We start from the raw sequence: 18442 nt of genomic DNA, 5'->3' as shown, positions 1-18442 counted from the left end.
AAAAATAGATAGAGTAAAATTTGTCGAATGTGAGACTGAATCCATATATAATTTCATAAGAGAATCCGAGAATGTAAGAATAATGAGGTGATGTAGTAGGGTACACATAATAGTATAAAAAAAATAAAAATAAATGCATTATCTAATTACGTACACACACAACAAAATGAAATGATAATATGAGTCATATTATCGCTATTTGTCTATGAAAGATTAAGTTATTTCTCATTTTGAGTGAAAAAATAGTTACAAGGGAAATGACTACTTTTTTGTCCATTAAAAAAAATATTTTCAATCTTCTTCTTTGCAAAATACCGTAGAAGTTTTACTGAAAATATAAAAAATCGTTTCCTTAGAAAATCTGCATACAATTTCGTATAAAAGAAATTGTTGATGTCTTTAAACATTTCAACAAACTTCATTAACTGTACAGATCAAAATGTAATTTTCTTGAATATTTGTAAAAGTATCATACATTTTCTTCAAAATTACAACAAACAAATTGAACATACTAGTAGTAACTAGAACATACAACAAACAAAAAAAAACATACAAAGTTACATCAAAATATAATTTTCTTGAAAGAGGTATGCTAAGTCATTACATAATTTACATTGCGAAATTTAATTTTGGTTGAACTATTCTCAATCTCAAGATGACATATATAGGCATCGACAAGGGTCATCTACTTATTACGGGGGTCGGGGGAGATGCCAAATAAAACAATGTTCGATACTTGTTGGTGGTGTTCGGTTGCTAAGATAATACAATACCAAAATATAATTTAGAACTGAATTGTGAGATTATTTTAGTCATAGGGGGTTAGCTAAGACGAATTATTCCACGATTATCCATTTAGGATTGAGTTGTGATCTGAATCTCATGAACCAAACACATTATAAATTTAATTCCGGATACAATCTTACGAACCGAACACCCTCATTATGGACAAAAAGAGTTATATTCATAGAAACTAGTGATAAAATAATTTTATTTACGGTATCCCTTAGGCCATCTCCAATCATTTACACCAAACTTAAAATCATTTTTGAGTATATATCACACAAAAAAGTAGTTCCACTCCAACCATTTACACCAAATTCAAAATTTACACTATTTTTAGATTTTTGTCTCACAAAATATTTGCAGTAACCCCAAATATAGTGTTTTTTCACAAAAAAAATATTAAAAATGAATTTAGGTTTGGTGTATGATTGAAGAAAATTTATACACTAAAACTCATTTTTAGAGTACGATTGAAGATGATAGTCTTAATAAAAAATCTACCCATTTTAGATAGTAAAGACAGAAAATTACGAAACTACCCTTCTGCGTGATCCTTTCCGTTTCTTTCTCAGCAGCAAAGAAATCCTTTCCTTTTCATCGCCATGTCTCTCAACTGCTGGGCTTCTCTCACCCCCCACCTTTCAAGTCTCTTTCTCCCCCCTCTCTCTCTAGGATAGCAATAATATAGCTATCTGTTCTTTTTTAATATGCTTGTTTATTCGCAGGTGAGCTGCATGTAAGAAGCAAGAATGTTGGGGGCATTGCAAAGGTGCAAGAATTGATCACAAAAAGTGGAGTTTCTTCGACTATCACTTCTCCTCTTGCATCTCTCCAAACGGGCAACTGGGTTAAGCTCATTTGTGGGGCTAGCTTTGAGGTATTTTTTACATCACGCCATTTATCTGAATTTTAGAGTCATAATCTTACATGGTATCTAAAATATAATTAGATAAAATTATTATAGATGGATTCATGCTCTTGTATTTTTTAATATGTGATGTAGGATGTAGCTGATATCAGGAATCTGTCTCTGGTTTACACTCTTGCTGGAGGTACAACAGTTCAAATTTACCCCTAACGTTTTCTCAATTGTTTTGCGTTTTTTCGTTCAGTAATGTTGAAACTTTGTAGATGAGGACTGACAATTATAGGATAATTAATTTGGAGTATTTAGGTGCAACTACCCCAAGATTAATTTTTGGAACTACAAGTGATAGTAAATCAGCTCCTTATTCAGTTTTCATCCATCAAAAGTTTTAGTCCGTTTTCTTCATCAAAGGTGCATCAATTTTCATTTGCCTTAATATAGTGATGCTCAATGCTATTTTAGTATAATTTACATAACAGTATGGTAGGAAAATCGTGTGTCAAAATTGTGCATAAAGGGGAAGAGGGTTATATTTGTGTCGGTTGGAGGATAAAGTATGAAAGCTTCTATGTCCCAACATTTTCCTCGCTGAAATAGTTTGAGCTTTGAGTAAATGAAATCACTATCTGTTTATGCCAATGCTCAGAAGCTAGTCTTCTTATTAGAGAAAGTTCTAGGTTGTGTAGCTCGTCTAATAGTGTCAACTTTCTGAAACATCGTCGCATTTTATCTCAATCTTTTGGTAGCCTAAGTTCATCTAATGTAATGCTGGAGCAGTTTTCGAAGATTTTGGGGTTGGATTATGTAATTTGGAGGGTCTTCTAAAAGTATGCATTGCTCTTGTGTGGTGCCGTAGTTGACTGCATTGATTGTGCTGCTGAGGCATCTGTTGTCAATGCTGTAAACGATGGAATTGAAGCAGCACAAGCTATTCTCCCCATACGAAGGCCATGGGTGATGATCAGTGTGAATGATGGTGAAGATCTGCACTTTCGTAAAGCTGGTATCTCTGCTCCCTAAGCTGTGGAACTTGTAGATTTATATGTGCTTTTAAGTAGACTTCATTGTTGATGCTTGTAGTACTGCATGCAGTGTTTAAAAGTTGATGTTTTTTTTGCCAGAATTCGATCCAGATGATTGTCCACCAGATTGCTCCAGGCCATGTGAGAATGTTTGCCCTGCCGATGCAATCTTCTCAAATTCGGGCAAAGCTGGTCCATCCAAGGTTTATTTACATTTTTTCTCAATTTATTTTATGTAACTATGTCATTGCTTTATATTTACCGTTTCAACTAGGGCGTGTTAGCTGAGCGATGTTATGGCTGTGGACGCTGCTTGCCTATTTGCCCATATGATAACATAAGTAAGCCCTTTGTTCTCGCATATGCTTTCAAATGTCTTTCTCGTCTAAATCTTTACCCGTGTCACTGTCATTTCTACGTTGCTATATTTGCTTTGAGATACCTATATTTAGTCTACCGTGGCAGGGGCAATTACATATGTACGAGATGTTGCTGCTACAGCTAAACTTATTCAACAGGATGAAGTCGATGCAATTGAAATTCACACTAGTGGAAGGTACTTCAGTGCACGTCAAACAAGTTATACTCTACAATGTTCAAGTAATATATTTTATTTCACAAGGTTGAAGTATGATTTAGGCTTAGAAATTGTTGAAATTCTTGAGTTACGACGAAAGGAGTGACTGCAGGGGCGGATGCAGAAAAAGCCCCTAGCAGGGGGCTATATTTTCTAAATTTTTCAGTTTGAGTTTCAAGAAGACATTTCTTTATGACTGTGTATTATACAATCAATTCACACAAAATATCTTGATAATTTGATGATTTAAAGGAACTGACTTTTGTTTGGTGGGGGCTTAAGCCCCCCAAGGCTCCTTTATGGTCTTCCAATTGAACTGAGGGTGCATTAGTAGTCAACTATTTCCCACCTGCATTCTGAAACTCAATACGAACTTTTTCCTTACATGACTAATCATCTGTTTCTACTCTATTAAGAAGGAAAACATAACCAATATGTTTTGTCACTATGAATTGAGAAGTTTTTATATGTTGATATTGGTGGGTTAAATTTTGATAAATAATGTAATTATCGTTCGTAGGCAGCCAGAGTCATTCCAAGAACTCTGGAGTGGTCTCGGAGATTCCATTCACAAGCTGAGGCTTGTTGCTGTGGGTGAATCATTCTTTGTTGACCACATTATGATTATCAGAATAACAACACAAAAGTTTTGAGTTGTGGTTTTTTTGGGGTGTGTGTGTGTAATTGCAGGTTAGCTTGCCTGACTTGGGGGATCTGACTATACCTGCAATGGATTCTATGTACGCAACAATGAAGACGAGCCTCCATTGCCTTAATTTATGGCAGGTTCCATTGTCGTAAAGCCTATCCCCCTCCATCCCCACATACAAACGGGTTGATCCTAATTCGTGCCTAGAAATTTTTATGTAAAAAAGAAATTTCTCTTGTTGAAATGGGGCATGGGTTGGGAAACTAAACAAAAGAAGGTTTCACATTCGTGCTTGTGCTTACTGTAGTTAGATGGCCGCCCTATGAGCGGAGATATTGGCAGAGGTGCAACGAGGGAAGCAATCAAATTTGCTCTACATTTAGCATCCCTCAAAGACAAACCAAAAGGTTTGGTGAACTTGCTATTCTCTTCTCAGTGCACTTGTTGATTCTTTAGGAATATCTTCTTTTTCGTGAAGGAATACATTTTTCAAGAAGATAGTGTGAACAATTTCTGCAGGTTTTCTTCAACTAGCTGGTGGTACAAATGCTCACACGGTTGAGGGGCTCAAAAAGGAGAGGCTATTTCGAACCACCAGCATATCCAGTACTAAACTACTAACAACTCGGTTTAATTTGGTACAAATAGCCCTCTTATGTTTAACGAGTTCTGATGCAGATGATTCGAAGGGTGATAAGGCCCCTCTCAACTCTCCTGAAACATCGCATGCTTTGATAAGTGGAGTAGCTTTTGGTGGCTATGCACGAAAGGTAACCTTTTCACTAAAGCTTCTTACTTTTCGAATTTGTTCTAGCTGGCCTGGGAACATGTGAATCAAGTTCATTGCTGAAACCTTTTCAATCCTCATCTAGATAGTCGGGAGGGTTCTTAGCTCGTTTCAGTCGGACTATGGCTATGCATGTCTTGAAGATCACCCGGACCATCTTCTCAAAGCACTCAAGGAGTCTCTTGCTTTGGTTGGGACTGTGAAATGCTACAATGCAAATTAGGTCCGTACTCGACCCTTTTAAGCAATGATATAGAGAAAAGGAATCCTAGGGTCGTACTCGACCCTTTTGGTTCGGATCCTTTTATTTAGGCATGGGTATTGGTTATTAACTGAACTGATCTACTACCCGATAATGGTATGTGTATAACATTTTTAGACAAATAAGTGTAGTAACGAATCCATAGTTTTTCCGAAGGCTCTTTTATTAACTTTTGGTTGGACAGTGTTTTAATGCACAATTAGTACAAGTTTTAATGCATAATTAGTAAAAGTAATACACAGGAAGAGAAAGGAAGTGGAAGTAATGTTAGTGGTGAGTGGAGTCCATATTATTAGTAATGTAGTTGGATTTCCAAAATTTAAAATTTCATACTTTTAGTTCATAGTACTTATTAGGGCAGAGGGAATAGGTTATAATGTATGTATGCATTTTTTCTAAAATAAAAGCAAAAACTCTAAATAAATATGCAGTTGAATTAATTTTCGTTCATTGTTTTGAATGAACTTTGAGTAGCTTGGAGATCCAAACTATCTTGACTGAATTCCACCCCGTAGGCCCAACTGATGTTCGTTTACAGTCCGCCACATATATCGCTGTAGATCTAGAACCGGATAGTACACTAATAATCAACCATCTAAAAAGGAATACGAGTCGCTTATACAGTTATACACATATCTTGTGTACACACTTGGCCTCGATGCTATAGAGACGCATAGTCATTGAGTTCTTAAATTATATTTCATATATACATTCGTGAAATGACTGACAAAATCAAATCTAATCTAAATAATCATATTTCATATGAACGAATGTAGTTTCTGGGTTTTTAAGACAGTAAAATCTGGTAAGTTTATTTGATAATAATTTCGATACTCTTAACGAAATTTGGCTACTTGAGCTCACGCGAACGAGCTCATTATTGGTCACATGGAAAATCGTGAGTTTAATCATTACTTTTCACAACGGTAACTGGACAGGGAGCATTGTTCACAACATAGTTGCTAACACTGCCCATAAGCACCCTGCAAAGTTTACAGAAACAAATCAATCAGTCAATTGAAATTTGTTCAAAATTCATTTCTTCTTAAGTTCTTATCATAGAAATTTAGAAAGAACTTAAAAAAAACTATATTGGCTAGTGACCGCGCATGAAATTCGACCTAAATATGTGTTAGCTAGTGACCACACATAGAATTATGAACATCTTTGTATCGTTCTTGTGTAAAGTAAGAGTTGAGTTGAGTCGAGTCGAACCTTTGGATCTTTCCAAGGCCTCTATTGCCAATGACAAGTGAGTCGAGAGGAATGTTGTCGACTGATTCACATAACTTCTCACGAGCATCGCCCCAGTAGATTTTCAAGAGCACAACTATCTGAAACATTTAGGCACAATGAGTAACATCATATTTTTGATTATGGAAAATTTATAAGTATTTAACTTAATATATAGATGGAAGTAGGATAGAAAAAGTACTTCTTTCTGCTTTGATGCAGTGGTGACGATGTCAAGTGATTCAGGGTCAGGGTTAATACCGTACTTCTTCATGATAGTTGAGTTTGAGAAATCACTCAACGGAATAAGAGCTAAACAAAGATAAGCAAATAATTAAACATTTGTTCTATACTTGATGGTCAATTTTAATTTTTTAAGCAGTGAAATTTCTAATAATCGTTATGATTGATAATCTTTCAGCTAGACCACTCTTTTTATTCAATATTGTCACGTTTTAATTTTATCCAACTGCCAATACAATATTTCATTATCTGACTCGTGAAATCTTATTTAAAAAAATGTGAAAAAATCAAGAAGGTGGCATCATTAATTTTTTTTTTTTTTACATTATTGGTAACTTAACGCAAATAGCTAGAACAAACTACATATGTCACCTTATTAATCCCAGTAAGATTTCATATTTACCGATTTTGATTGAGGACATGTACATGTATATTATAAAATATAAGGCTTTGAAAAAATAAAAAATAGGAATCATTTTGAGTTGTTATAATGTGAAAATTTATCGATGATTCATCAATTTTATTGAATGTATTTAGCCTCTTAACATATTGGCCATGGCTATATGATGTTGTAGAGGCCGAACGAAACGAACAATATCATATTAGAACAATATCATATTAATGTTGAGAAAAGAGGGGTCGGGTTGGATGCATACGTGAACCGGTGGTTTCCCAGAGCTGCATCTCGCCAGATTCATAATGGCCGTCCGGGCGCACGACCACCATAATGAGGTGGTCGCCCTTCCTCGCCAGATTATCGACGGCCCATCTCAGAGCTTTATTGCTGCACGGCGAGAAATCTACAGCCACGCCTACTCTCCTTGTGTCTCCCATCTCTTTTCTCTCTCTCTCTCTCACGTTTCTCTCTTGTCTGCATGTTTTATTCACGAAAATGCATGTTTATAGGGGAAAACAGAGAGAGACTGTGTTTGAATTAGTCATCCATCATAATTTATTTTCGCCTTTATTTTGCACCATTGCATTTCCAACTTTAATTCAAAATGCTTACTAACAATATAAATTGATAACTTAAGATTATACTACAATGACAACCACAATTAAAATGACAATTTACCACTAAGGAGCATATTAAACCTTAGTCTGCCACGTGACAGGTTTGCTTGTCTGGTTTGTCATTTTAACTATGTTGGTCACCCTATTCTTCTGTAAGTTTACTTTGCAATTTTCAGGGTCATAATTTATCCCATTTACGTTGATTAGAGTCAAAGTCATCAATTATATATAGATATCTATACATGGAAATCAAAGAAACCCAAACATCTAAACCACACCACTAAATCCTCTATTACACAATCATGTTAAAAACAATGAAACCATTCCCTACTGAAAATGGTGCAAGAGAAAATAAACCGTGGAGAAAAAAGCCCCTGTGAAGATGAAAACCAGCAACACCACCGCCAGGCTAAAACCAGCAATCCCAAACTTACTCCTATGATAAACCTCACTCATCCTCACCCAACAAACATCCCTTCTCCTCGTCTGATGCTTGCTAATCTCCTCACACAAACCCCTGTAATAAAACTCATCTCTCGTCACATCCACATGCAGCCTCTGCAGCAGGAACACAATCTCCCTCTCCCTCGCGTGCCCGTCGATCAGAATCTCCCTCTCCTGCACCACCCTCACGTCCCTCTCCGACCGGATCAGCCCCTCCAGCAGCACGACGTAGGATGTCACGTGCTTGCTGCATCCACTGCTGCAGTGCTCCATTGCAATCAAGTTTCTGAACAGGACTTCAGTGTAGCTGTGGATTTCAAGAGGTGGGATGCTGAGCCTCCCGTTGAAGAAGCTTATGTTGGTTGAGCTCTCCGTTGTGGCCCTCTCCACGCGTATCCCTAGGGAGACGAGGCGCGAGGCCTGCGGGATGTAGGTGTGGCCTATGTTTGGGAGTGTGACAGCATGTGTTGAGTGTGTTGGGAGATAATGCTGCCTGATAAGGTCTAGCAAGTGGTGTGTTTGGGGTGTGAGGATTCTCTTTTCGTTGTTTTCGGGGATGAGTTTCTTGAAAAAGAACAATGCAAGATCAGTGAGTGAAAAATGGCATTGTTTTGGGATGGGGACAAGGTGGAAGATTTGTTCAAGGATGAAGAATGGGATTTGGTTCTCATACAAAATGAGGTCACACCTCAAGTGGGAGAGGCTGTCGGTCGAGGTGAAGCAGGGGTCGTCTCTTCGTCTGAGGCTCTTGAAGGCGTAGTTAAGGAAGAGCTCGATGATGAAGCAGGAGTCGAGGAGGAGGAGCTCAATGAGGGGATCGCGCCCCATTGGGATGGGCTGGCCGTAGAATTTTCTTGCCTTTTGCTCCACTTGCCTAATGGACTTGATGCAGGTGTCTAGGGTGGCCTCGGAGTTGGGGGCTCGGGCGATGAGGGCGTTGAGGTAGCACCATTTTTGATCCTCCATGGGCTTGAGGGTGTGGTGGTTGGTGTGGTGGAGAGGGCCTATTGAGAGTGTGGTTGGGAAGTATTTCTCTTCATTGCCTTTGTAGAGCTCTTCTGGAACTTTGCATACACAGTTTGAGAGAGAAATGTGTTCCATTTTTTCTTTGATTGAGGATAGGAGAGTATCCTCATGCATGATGTCAAGTGTCACATGTTTTGGGCTTTCTCCCTCTATCTCCATTTTGAGAGAGAGAGAGAGAGGTTTTTGAAATTGACAAAGAAGGTAAAGTGGCTCTTACAGAAAAGTGAAAACAGAGTAGATTAGTGAGATCAAGAAAAGAAATCAATGCAAATTCTCATAGATTGAAAATGTGACAAGGTAGAAGTGGAGATGAGTGTTTTTCAATGAAGAAGTAGTTGTTGCATGGGGTTTTGTGTTGTTTTGGCAATTTTATAAAGGGAGAAGTTGTGGTTGAGTATCAAAGGTTGCTTGAGGTGGAGGAGAAGAACAAAGTTAATAAAGGATTTGCGTCGATGGAAATCAAGGAATTAATGAGATTAGTTCTATTTAGCATGAAAGCTTTAATGCAAACTAGTAATTTAAGAGATGGGTATATATTCATTTAGCAAAGTTAGCTCCTCTAAAGGAAAATAATGATATTTAAAATAAGCCTCTAAGCTTAGTGTATAAGGAATCAATAAGTTGCTTTAGACATTGGATTTGGTTTGAGAGTCTACTTTAATGAAATCTCTACAACAAACAATATCTTACAATAAAACAAGATCTAACTTTTTTTCCCAAAATTGCTATGCAGTTGTCTACTACCTTTTGCATATAGTAATATTGGTTTTGGGCTTCTTGGCCCAATCAAACCCATTGGATTGCACTACAATCATTATGCAATAGGGCCAACGTATGGAATCATGTCGATAATATTTTCGTATATAAAAATATGTTTTAAGTTTCAAATAGCTTCTTGGTAAATTCACTATCAAATTGTTGATTTGTCATCGTATAATTGGAAAACAGCCTTAATTTTGTATCGATTCATTTGTTGTTATTACTTTTTTGTTTACTACGTACCTGTTTAATTCATGAGCTTTATATTTTTTAATTGCTTTGTGTTGAACGTAACCTTGATTGGATCCAAATGAAACAGTATGTGACATCTAAAGGCTGCAAATTTTCTAATTCCACGACTTAAAAGTGAGAAAATAGCACGCAAAATTTCTATAATTTCCCCGCACTCCAAAAAAAAGGGTGTTCACCTAGCACATATTTCCGAGCACCAATATGTGCTCGGAATTTTCCTAGCACTTTCCGAGCATACGAGCCTTGTTGTTGGAATGTTGAAGAAAATATGCACAATCCGAGCACATTCCGAGCACGGTCAACGTACTAGGAACATCTATTGCAAATTGCGAGGTGCTCGGAAAAACGAGGATATTATTTCCAAACCAAATCTGGATCTCAATTCTATAATTTTACTTCTTCCATTTTCTCTCCAACTCGATTTCTTCAATCTTTTCCTATATATTTTCAATCTTACCCTGTTATTTCTTCGAATCAAAGTAGTCTCTTTGCCCGTTGCCACCTCGCCTCGTTATCTTTTTGTTATCTAAAGGTATAAATTATATTTATTAGTTATCCTCTCTAACTTTTATGTTAAATAATTCAGAATATTATTATATCTGTTTTAATTTATATTAGTTTTATGCTATAGGATAGTAAAATGGATACGTTAGGTGCTAGGAAGAGCAGTCAGGTATCGTGCATGGAAATTCCGAGCACTTCTGGTGCTCGGACATCTCATAAAGGAGTTGACCATGTTTCCGAGCACGTTTCGGGTGCTCGGAAAAACTAGAGTTTTGCTCGGACAGGTGCTAGAAGATAATTCCGAGAGAGCAAATGGATAGCACCCTTATGTGCTCGGAAACCTCTATTTTTCCTAGCACCTTCGGGGTTTTCCTAGCATTTCGGTACTAGGTAAAGGTGCCTTTTTTTTAGTGGAAATTATAGTTTCCCACATCTATTTGAAGACATATTTGCTAATTACTAAATTTTCAGTTTCATCTAATTTTGGAGTTGAATTATGATAAACTATAATCTAACGCAATTTTGACCTAACTTATTAATGCTGTCATTCATAACCGTACGAAAATCCAAATTTTCCAATAACTGCCTTTATTTGCTAAAATATTGTTACTTATAGAAATTGATTTGAATCTGATAACAAACTTTTACGGGAATATAGTCTAGGTAGCAAAATTAGATCAAATAATAAATTTAGTAATTTTCATATAAACTGTTATGTCGTGCAAAACTAAATTTATTCAAAATGCATTAATTTACATGCTATTAACCATTAAAGAGTACAAACAGTATTACAAAATAAAAAATCTGTATGATTGACGCAATTAACTTAATTCTTAATTATTGTTCTGTGTTAGCCTACTAAGAAACAATGCACTAATTTTTAATTTCATGTCTTTTGTCGTGATTCCTTCGGATTTTTCCCGTGACACAACGTTTAATGTTTAATTAATGATGTCATGAAAAATAATTGGCGGAGTTAAATACACAACCAAATTTGCTGGCAGGCTGAAAACATAGTATAATACCTCTGAATTATAAAAAGATTCGACAAAATTCCGGGATAATCACTCATATTATTGAAATTTCGATGAATTCATTACAATTCAAAAAATTTCATCATGTTGAGTAGTATTTTCCAAAACGAGAGATTGTGTAGCTCTGGCGCTGTAGAATTTTCAGCTATGGATATCGATTCTTTTAGCCGTGGCAAGAACCATTTCGATGAAGATTTCTTTGACGATTTCACCAATTCAGCTCATTTGTTTCATGATGATGTGTTGAAAAGAGTTGTTTCAATCAACTCTGCAAAAAAGCCATTCAACATTCTGAACAAGTATGCAAGCAGGTGCAGAAGATTGAATGGTGACAATTTGAATTTCTCAATTTTTGAGAGAGAAAGTCAGGTGATTTCCAGCCTATCTGTGGAGACTTTGATCCATTTAGGTGCTGAGAAGTTCATCAAATCCTCCTCTAAAGTGAGTGCTGAGCTCTCTGTTCTTAGCCACCCTTATCCGAGCTCGGTTTTGTGCCAATCCGAGGAGGATTGCGTTGGAGTTCGTCTCGTGCACTGCTTGCTGACGTGCGCGGAGAAGGTTGACAAGAAGAAGTACGAGGAGGCGTATGAGCTCTTGCTCGAGTGTGATAGAATGAGCTGTAGTAGAGGCAGTGTGGTGGAGAGGCTAGTTTTCTATTTCTCGGAAGGTTTGTATGAGAGGATTGATAGGGAGACGGGGCGAGTCACGCCTAAAGGGTTGGGGAAGAAGTTCGAGGATCCTCTGGTGGCCGTGAGGGGCCCGGTTGAGACCTCGATCGCCTTCCACAACGAGTTCCCTGTCTCTCAGATCACCAAGTTTGCGGGGATGCAAGCTGTGGTGGATAATGTAGGTGAGGCGAGGAAGGTGCATTTCGTCGATTTCGAGATAAAGAATGGTATACAATGCATAATCTTGATGCAAGCTCTTGTGGATAGGTGTGGGGATCCTTTAGATGGTCTGAGGATTAGTGCTGTGTGTGTTGGGGGGGAGACGAGGGCGGGCGTTGAGGCGACTGGGAGGCGTCTGGCGAGCTTTGCTGGCTCGTTGGGGTTGTCGTTTTCGTTTGAGGTAGTTGTGGTGGAGGATTTGTTGGAGCTTGATGAGAAGAGTTTTTCTAGGGTGGATAATGTTGATGAGGTGGTTGTTGTGTATGCGGAATACACATTGAGTTACATGATTGGAGGGCCGGACCGGCTTCATCACGTGATGAAGGTGTTGAGAGGGCTTAGGTTTCGCGTGATGGTGGTGGCGGAGGTGGAGGCGAATTGCAACTCTCCGGTTTTTGTGGAGAGATTTGTGGAAGCTATGTTGTTTTATGGTGCCTACTTTGAGTCCATGGCGGGGTGCGTGAGGAGTGAGGAGCATAGACGCATTGCTGAAGGCACGTGCTTTGGCTCGTCGATAAGGAATGTGGTGGCAGCCGAGGGAAGGGAGAGGAAGATCCGGCACGTGGGGATACGTGTTTGGAGGGCCTTTTTCGCGCGGTTTGGGTTTGAGGAGACGGAGTTGAGTATGTCCTCGGTGTACCAAGCGAACCTCGTGGTGAAGAACTTCGCTTCCGGAAGCTTCTTCACCTTTGGTATAGATGGAAAGAGCTTGATCATTGGGTGGAAAGGGACACCAATGAGTTCTATCTCAGCTTGGAGGTTTGATGTGCCTAGTGATTCTAATGCTATGTAGTTTTTACTTTTTGTTATTAGTATAGAGACCTAATGGAATACAAAATTGTAAAAACACTTAATAAAACAAGATACATTGGTACAAGAATCTAATAAATCAAAAATTTGTAAAAAGATCTAATGAAACAAAATGTGTTTATATAAAGACATTTAGATATGTTTGGCCTATTATCTAATGTATTTAATGACATGTAAAGTTAGATCACCACTATTCATTTAAGATCTAATTGATGATAATTAGTCTTCTTTATGATCCAAAGATTGATCTTTTAATGTCACCATATATATATCCATGAATTTATCAATATACATTAGAACTCATGGTGCATAACTTCATTTTTACACGACAAATGTTAGCGCATTATGAAAGTTGTATATACATTTTATATTTAAACCTTTCATACCAATAATTTAATCAACAAGTTGCAATGTGCAACACATTTAATTCATCCACTTCACCACAAATGTACGAAATAACTAAAATGCTCAACTTTAAATAAGTTCAGTTTTTGCATTATTTCATGAGAGTTTATTACAATATAGTACTCCTAAAAGAGTTTTTGCATTATTTCATGAGATTTTATTGCAATATAGTATAAGAAAAAAATTTACGATGGTGGACAATCGTAAACGCAAATACAAGAGTATACGCCCGTTTCACCACTGTCTTCAATGCATTGTCCAAATCCATTGATTTTAAAGCATTCCTCTCTGCATTTTGGGAGGTCACAACTATTTCTTTCTAATATTTTTTGGCATCGAGTTTGAGCATCCACAAATTTGACCGCAACTGCAATAAAAAGGATTAGGAATAGTAATAATGAAAAGCAATCAAATACACTAATTTTAGACAATAATAATAGTTACAAATTACTTTTGAAATGCAAACAATACATCATATTGCTATGCATGCTAGTTTATTTTGTCTTAATCCGTCTGCTTCGGTTTATAAAATTGTCCAACTTTATACTAAATCCCTAATATTTGTTATGTATCTAAAAGTTTACAATTTTCATTACCAACTCTTTAGAATATAACAAAACTTCCAATTTGTGGTAAAGTGGATGAATTAAATCTGTCTACCAATTTTCCCTAATATTTGTTAGAATATAACAAAACTTCCAAAATTTTCTTATGTATCATGAAATTCACACTCTTGACTACTAACAATAAGGAATACATAAATTGCTAGCACAAGTGCATAAAATATACTCCCTCCGTCCTAAGATATATTTGATTGACTTCTTTTTGCACTTGTTTTGAAAAAATTGAAATAAATAGTTAGAAGGAATAGATATTAACTTAAAAACGAGAATAATGTAGAGACCATTATTGCGTGGCCATTTAGCTGGAAGAGAATTCTTATATAATTCCACATGTAAAAAAAATATTAGTACTAATTGATAGGACACAACAAAAAAAATATTAGTACTAATTGATAGGACACACCAAATTATAAGATTGTCACTTTAATATATCTGAAATTATTTCTCGGTATGTGTGAGTTGTAACTAGAAAAATTGTGGACAAAAATAAAATTAAGACGGACCTGACACTGATAAAATGAGGAAAATAATGCAAAACAACTTATGTGCCATTTGAAAAGTTGATTTTCTTAATTTGATTTTCTGTTCTTAATTGCCTTTGTATATATGTTGATTGTCGAATGGAGAAAAGATCGAGTTGTGTTCGAACAAAACAATGATTCTCTATATATATACTCCCACATGTGATGTAACAATAACTGTTATGCTTGATAAGATCTAATTCATTTATGACAATGTTAAATTTGAAGTCTGTTACTTATTCATATTTATGATTGTTAATAACAGGTTTTTAAACACGTAACAAACGTATTTATTAACGCATGTTTTAAATAAAAATAAATTATGTGATTTCAATAACTATTATACTATTGCAAAATAAGTAATATATAAATTATAATTGCTTAAAATTATGAGTGTTATGAAGATGGTGTCATTTTTATAAAACGAGTCCACAAAAGTGACTGAAACTCCTAAAGTGAGACGGAGAGAGTAACATTTTATTAATAAATGTAATTAAAGGAGTATTATGATTACTGTCTACTGATATAGTACTCCATTAAACTAGAACTCATGGTGCAGAACTTCATTTTTACTTTTTGATTTATGACATGTTGTACAACACGACAAGTGTTATCGTGGAAGTTGTATAGGAGTACTCCCTCCGTCCTATAAAAGTTGAGTCGTATTCCTTTTTAGTCCGTCCCAACAAAGTTGAGTCATTTCCTTTTTTAACAAAAGACAAAACATCTAATCACTCTTACTTTATTCCATCATTTACTTTACTCTCTCTTATCTTTTCTACTTTTTTCATCTCTCCTATTTATTTAATATAAATTTTTAATCTCCGTGCCCAAAAGTTTTGTATCAACTTTTATGGGACAGAGGGAGTACATTTTAATTTACACCTTTCATCCTAAAAAAATTTAATCGACAAGTTGCATTGTGCAACCCATTTAATTCATCCACCTTACCGCAAATGTTGGAAAAAATATATAAGAAAAAAATGATTATGATGGTGGACAATTGTAAACGTAAACACAGGAGTATACTCCTGTTGAACCACTTCCTTCAATGCATTGTCTAAATCCATTGATTTTTAAGCATTCCTCTCTGCATTTTGGGAGGTAGCAACTATTTCTTTCTAATACTTTTTGGCATCTATTTTGGGCATACACAAATTTGACCGCAGCTGCAATAAAAAGGATTAGGAATATATAAATTGCTAGGCAAAGTGTATAAAACATACCACAAATTTAAATTATAGTTTAAACCCACACTCATCAATTTATCATTATTGTATGTTTTGTAAATATATGTGTTGTGACTAAATAAAACAATTGTGTAATCGAGACAAACAGAAACGTAAAGAGACACAAAATTTACGTGGTTCACCAACGTTGTAAAAAAATTATTGATAGGACATGTAGTACCAAATAAGATCGTCACTTTGATATGTAGAGCATAGGGAATCGTTTTACTGTATGTTTTAGTTGTAATTAAAAGAATTTTAGACAAAACTAAATTTTAGACAAAACTAAATTAGCCCTTGGAGATTGTGATGTATCCAAAGCACCAGGATACGATGGGTTCAATTTCAAGTTTGTCAAAGAACTATGGCAGGACATCGGGGAAGAGATCGGAGAACTCATTTTGCAGTTTTTCGATTCTGGGAAGTTACCAAAGGAGATCAATCGAACTTAGGTCACTTTGATTCCTAAAATTGAGGGCGCCATTGATATCAATGACTTTAGACCTATCAGTATGATCGGCAGTATCTACAAGATCATTGCGAAAATCTTAGCAAGGAGACTAGCAAAAGTGATACCGAATTTGATTGGAGAAAATCAGTCTGCTTTCGTTAAGAACAGACAAATTCTTGATGGGGCCTTAATTGCAAATGAAGTGGTTTGGTGGCTAAAGAAGACAAAGCAGAAAGCAACAACCCTGAAGCTCGATTTCCAAAAGGCATATGATACAGCGCGTTGGGATTTCCTTGAGGAGACACTTGACGGGATGGGATTCGAGAAGAAATGGGTCACTTGGATCATGGAATGTGTCCGAACGGCGTCGATGTCAATACTAGTGAATGGATCCCCTACATCACCGTTTAACTTACAGAGAGGATTGAGACAAGGAGACCCACTATCTCCTTTCTTGTTCTTGATCGTTGCAGAGACATTCAGCAGACTCATTTCTAGAGGGAGAGAGCTTGGAGTTCTTGATGGAGTCTTAGTTTGGGAGAATCAGATCCCAATAACTCATCTTCAGTTCGCCGATGACACAATCATCTTTGCCCCAAATGATATGAAAATTCTGAGAAACTACAAGAAGCTATTGCGATGCTTCAAGCTACTCTCTGGTCTAAAAATCAATTTTGAAAAATCCTTACTTATTCCTATTAATTGTGGGGATGAGTGGAGCGCTCAAGCAGCCTTGGACCTGGAGTGTGGAGTTTCTTCCCTACCAATTACTTATTTGGGAATTCCTCTTGGAGCTAACCCACGTAGGCTACAAACGTGGAAGCCGATCGTTGACAAAATTGAGAAAAGGCTATCACTATGGAAAGCAAGAGTTCTATCAAAGGCATGTAGATTGGTTCTTATTAAGGCAGTTCTTAATAACCTATCCATGTATTACCTTAGCCTTTTCAAAATGCCCAAAAAGGTTGCAGAGCGTATTATCCAATTGCAAAGAAGATTCTTCTGGGGTAAGGCAGATGGAGAAAGGGGGGGTTACCTTGTCTCATGGGAAGTTATCCAAAAACCAAAGGATCTTGGCGGGCTAGGGGTCGGAGATCTACATGTCAAGAACGCTGCTCTTTTATTTAAATGGTGGTGGAGGTTTGAGGATAGTCAAAAGCCACTTTGGAAAGAAATTGTTTGCTCCAATCATAAATTTAGACTTTTCGGCGACCTTCAAGAGGCCAATCAAAGGAACCAAGGGAGCATCTGGGGGCAGCTAACGAATTTTCGAAATTTTAGAAAGGAAATCCAAGAAGTGGCTAGAAAAGACATACAAATCAAAGTGGGGAACGGGGCCCAAACACGTTTTTGGCATGATAGATGGACAGATGGAGAGACTCTTAAAGAATTATTTCCAAGACTCTACATGTTGTCAAATCAGAAGGATAACATAATCAAGGATATGAGAGCATGGGATAATGAGAAATGGAAATGGAATTTTCGATGGAGAAGAAACCTTTTTTCCTGGGAGGAGGAACTTGTTGGGAACTTTTACTCAGTTGTGAATCGCCTGGAGTTGAGAGAAAACACAAGAGATGAGAGGATGTGGGCTTTTAATGGCTCACTAGGTTTCTTTGTTTCTAACTTTATGTTGCAGGTCACTAAGAGCTTGGAGAATGGTAACACCACGACGAATCAATACTCCCTCGCTTGGAAGAACTCTGCCCCACCCCGAGCTCAACTACTTGTCTGGTTTATATTGCAAGGAAGGCTTAACACTAAAGATCGACTAATCAGATGGGGCATACCAGGAATTGAGGATGATAGATGTATTTTCTGCAAGGAAGAGCCAGAGACTTTGGAGCACGTCTTTTTTAGCTGTAGAATCTCGAGTGGTATATGGTATTACTGTTGTGCTCAATGGAATTTATCCTTGTGCTTGCCTAAGGACCCGATGGCATGCTTCCTCTCATGGCTAGGCACTCCCCTTCACAAAGCCAACAAAAAGGTGTGGATTTCTCTGTTCTTTTTTATCTCATGTTCGATATGGGATATTCGGAATAAAATGATTTTC

The 18442-nt window shown here is 36.9% G+C and overlaps 4 protein-coding genes across 5 annotated transcripts; 2 read left to right on the top strand and 2 right to left on the bottom strand.

The window, feature by feature from the left end:
- The first annotated feature begins 1311 nt into the window (after nucleotides 1-1311).
- LOC125193085 lies at nucleotides 1312-5120 on the top strand. Of its 2 annotated transcripts, none has more exons than XM_048090813.1 (13): nucleotides 1312-1431; nucleotides 1512-1663; nucleotides 1790-1838; nucleotides 2511-2657; nucleotides 2776-2879; nucleotides 2951-3017; nucleotides 3142-3232; nucleotides 3774-3843; nucleotides 3944-4039; nucleotides 4210-4309; nucleotides 4422-4508; nucleotides 4581-4672; nucleotides 4779-5120. In XM_048090813.1, exons 1-13 carry the CDS (start codon nucleotides 1389-1391, stop codon nucleotides 4890-4892), a joined length of 1212 nt encoding a protein of 403 aa, XP_047946770.1. In that variant the 5' UTR covers nucleotides 1312-1388; the 3' UTR covers nucleotides 4893-5120. The 2 variants fall into 2 exon arrangements, with proteins under 2 accessions (XP_047946770.1, XP_047946769.1); XM_048090812.1 differs by having other exon boundaries at nucleotides 4775-5120.
- Nucleotides 5121-5631: 511 nt separating this feature from the next.
- LOC125191915 (universal stress protein PHOS34) lies at nucleotides 5632-7280 on the bottom strand. Its single transcript, XM_048089347.1, has 4 exons — nucleotides 7084-7280; nucleotides 6387-6496; nucleotides 6167-6285; nucleotides 5632-5934 (listed from the first exon to the last, which is right to left on the bottom strand). Exons 1-4 carry the CDS (start codon nucleotides 7259-7261, stop codon nucleotides 5856-5858), a joined length of 486 nt encoding a protein of 161 aa, XP_047945304.1. The 5' UTR covers nucleotides 7262-7280; the 3' UTR covers nucleotides 5632-5855.
- Nucleotides 7281-7644: 364 nt separating this feature from the next.
- LOC125193767 (UPF0481 protein At3g47200-like) lies at nucleotides 7645-9344 on the bottom strand. The gene has a single exon (XM_048091638.1). It carries the CDS (start codon nucleotides 9068-9070, stop codon nucleotides 7769-7771), a length of 1302 nt encoding a protein of 433 aa, XP_047947595.1. The 5' UTR covers nucleotides 9071-9344; the 3' UTR covers nucleotides 7645-7768.
- Nucleotides 9345-11607: 2263 nt separating this feature from the next.
- Nucleotides 11608-13140, top strand: LOC125194534 (DELLA protein GAI1-like). Its single transcript, XM_048092798.1, has one exon. It carries the CDS (start codon nucleotides 11608-11610, stop codon nucleotides 13138-13140), a length of 1533 nt encoding a protein of 510 aa, XP_047948755.1.
- The last annotated feature ends 5302 nt before the right edge of the window (nucleotides 13141-18442 follow it).

Source organism: Salvia hispanica, chromosome 6 (assembly GCF_023119035.1).
Source record: "Salvia hispanica cultivar TCC Black 2014 chromosome 6, UniMelb_Shisp_WGS_1.0, whole genome shotgun sequence".
Lineage (NCBI taxonomy): Eukaryota > Viridiplantae > Streptophyta > Magnoliopsida > Lamiales > Lamiaceae > Salvia > Salvia hispanica.
The sequence above is the reverse complement of the archived record's forward strand: the minus strand, read 5'-3'. Positions and strand labels throughout refer to the sequence as shown.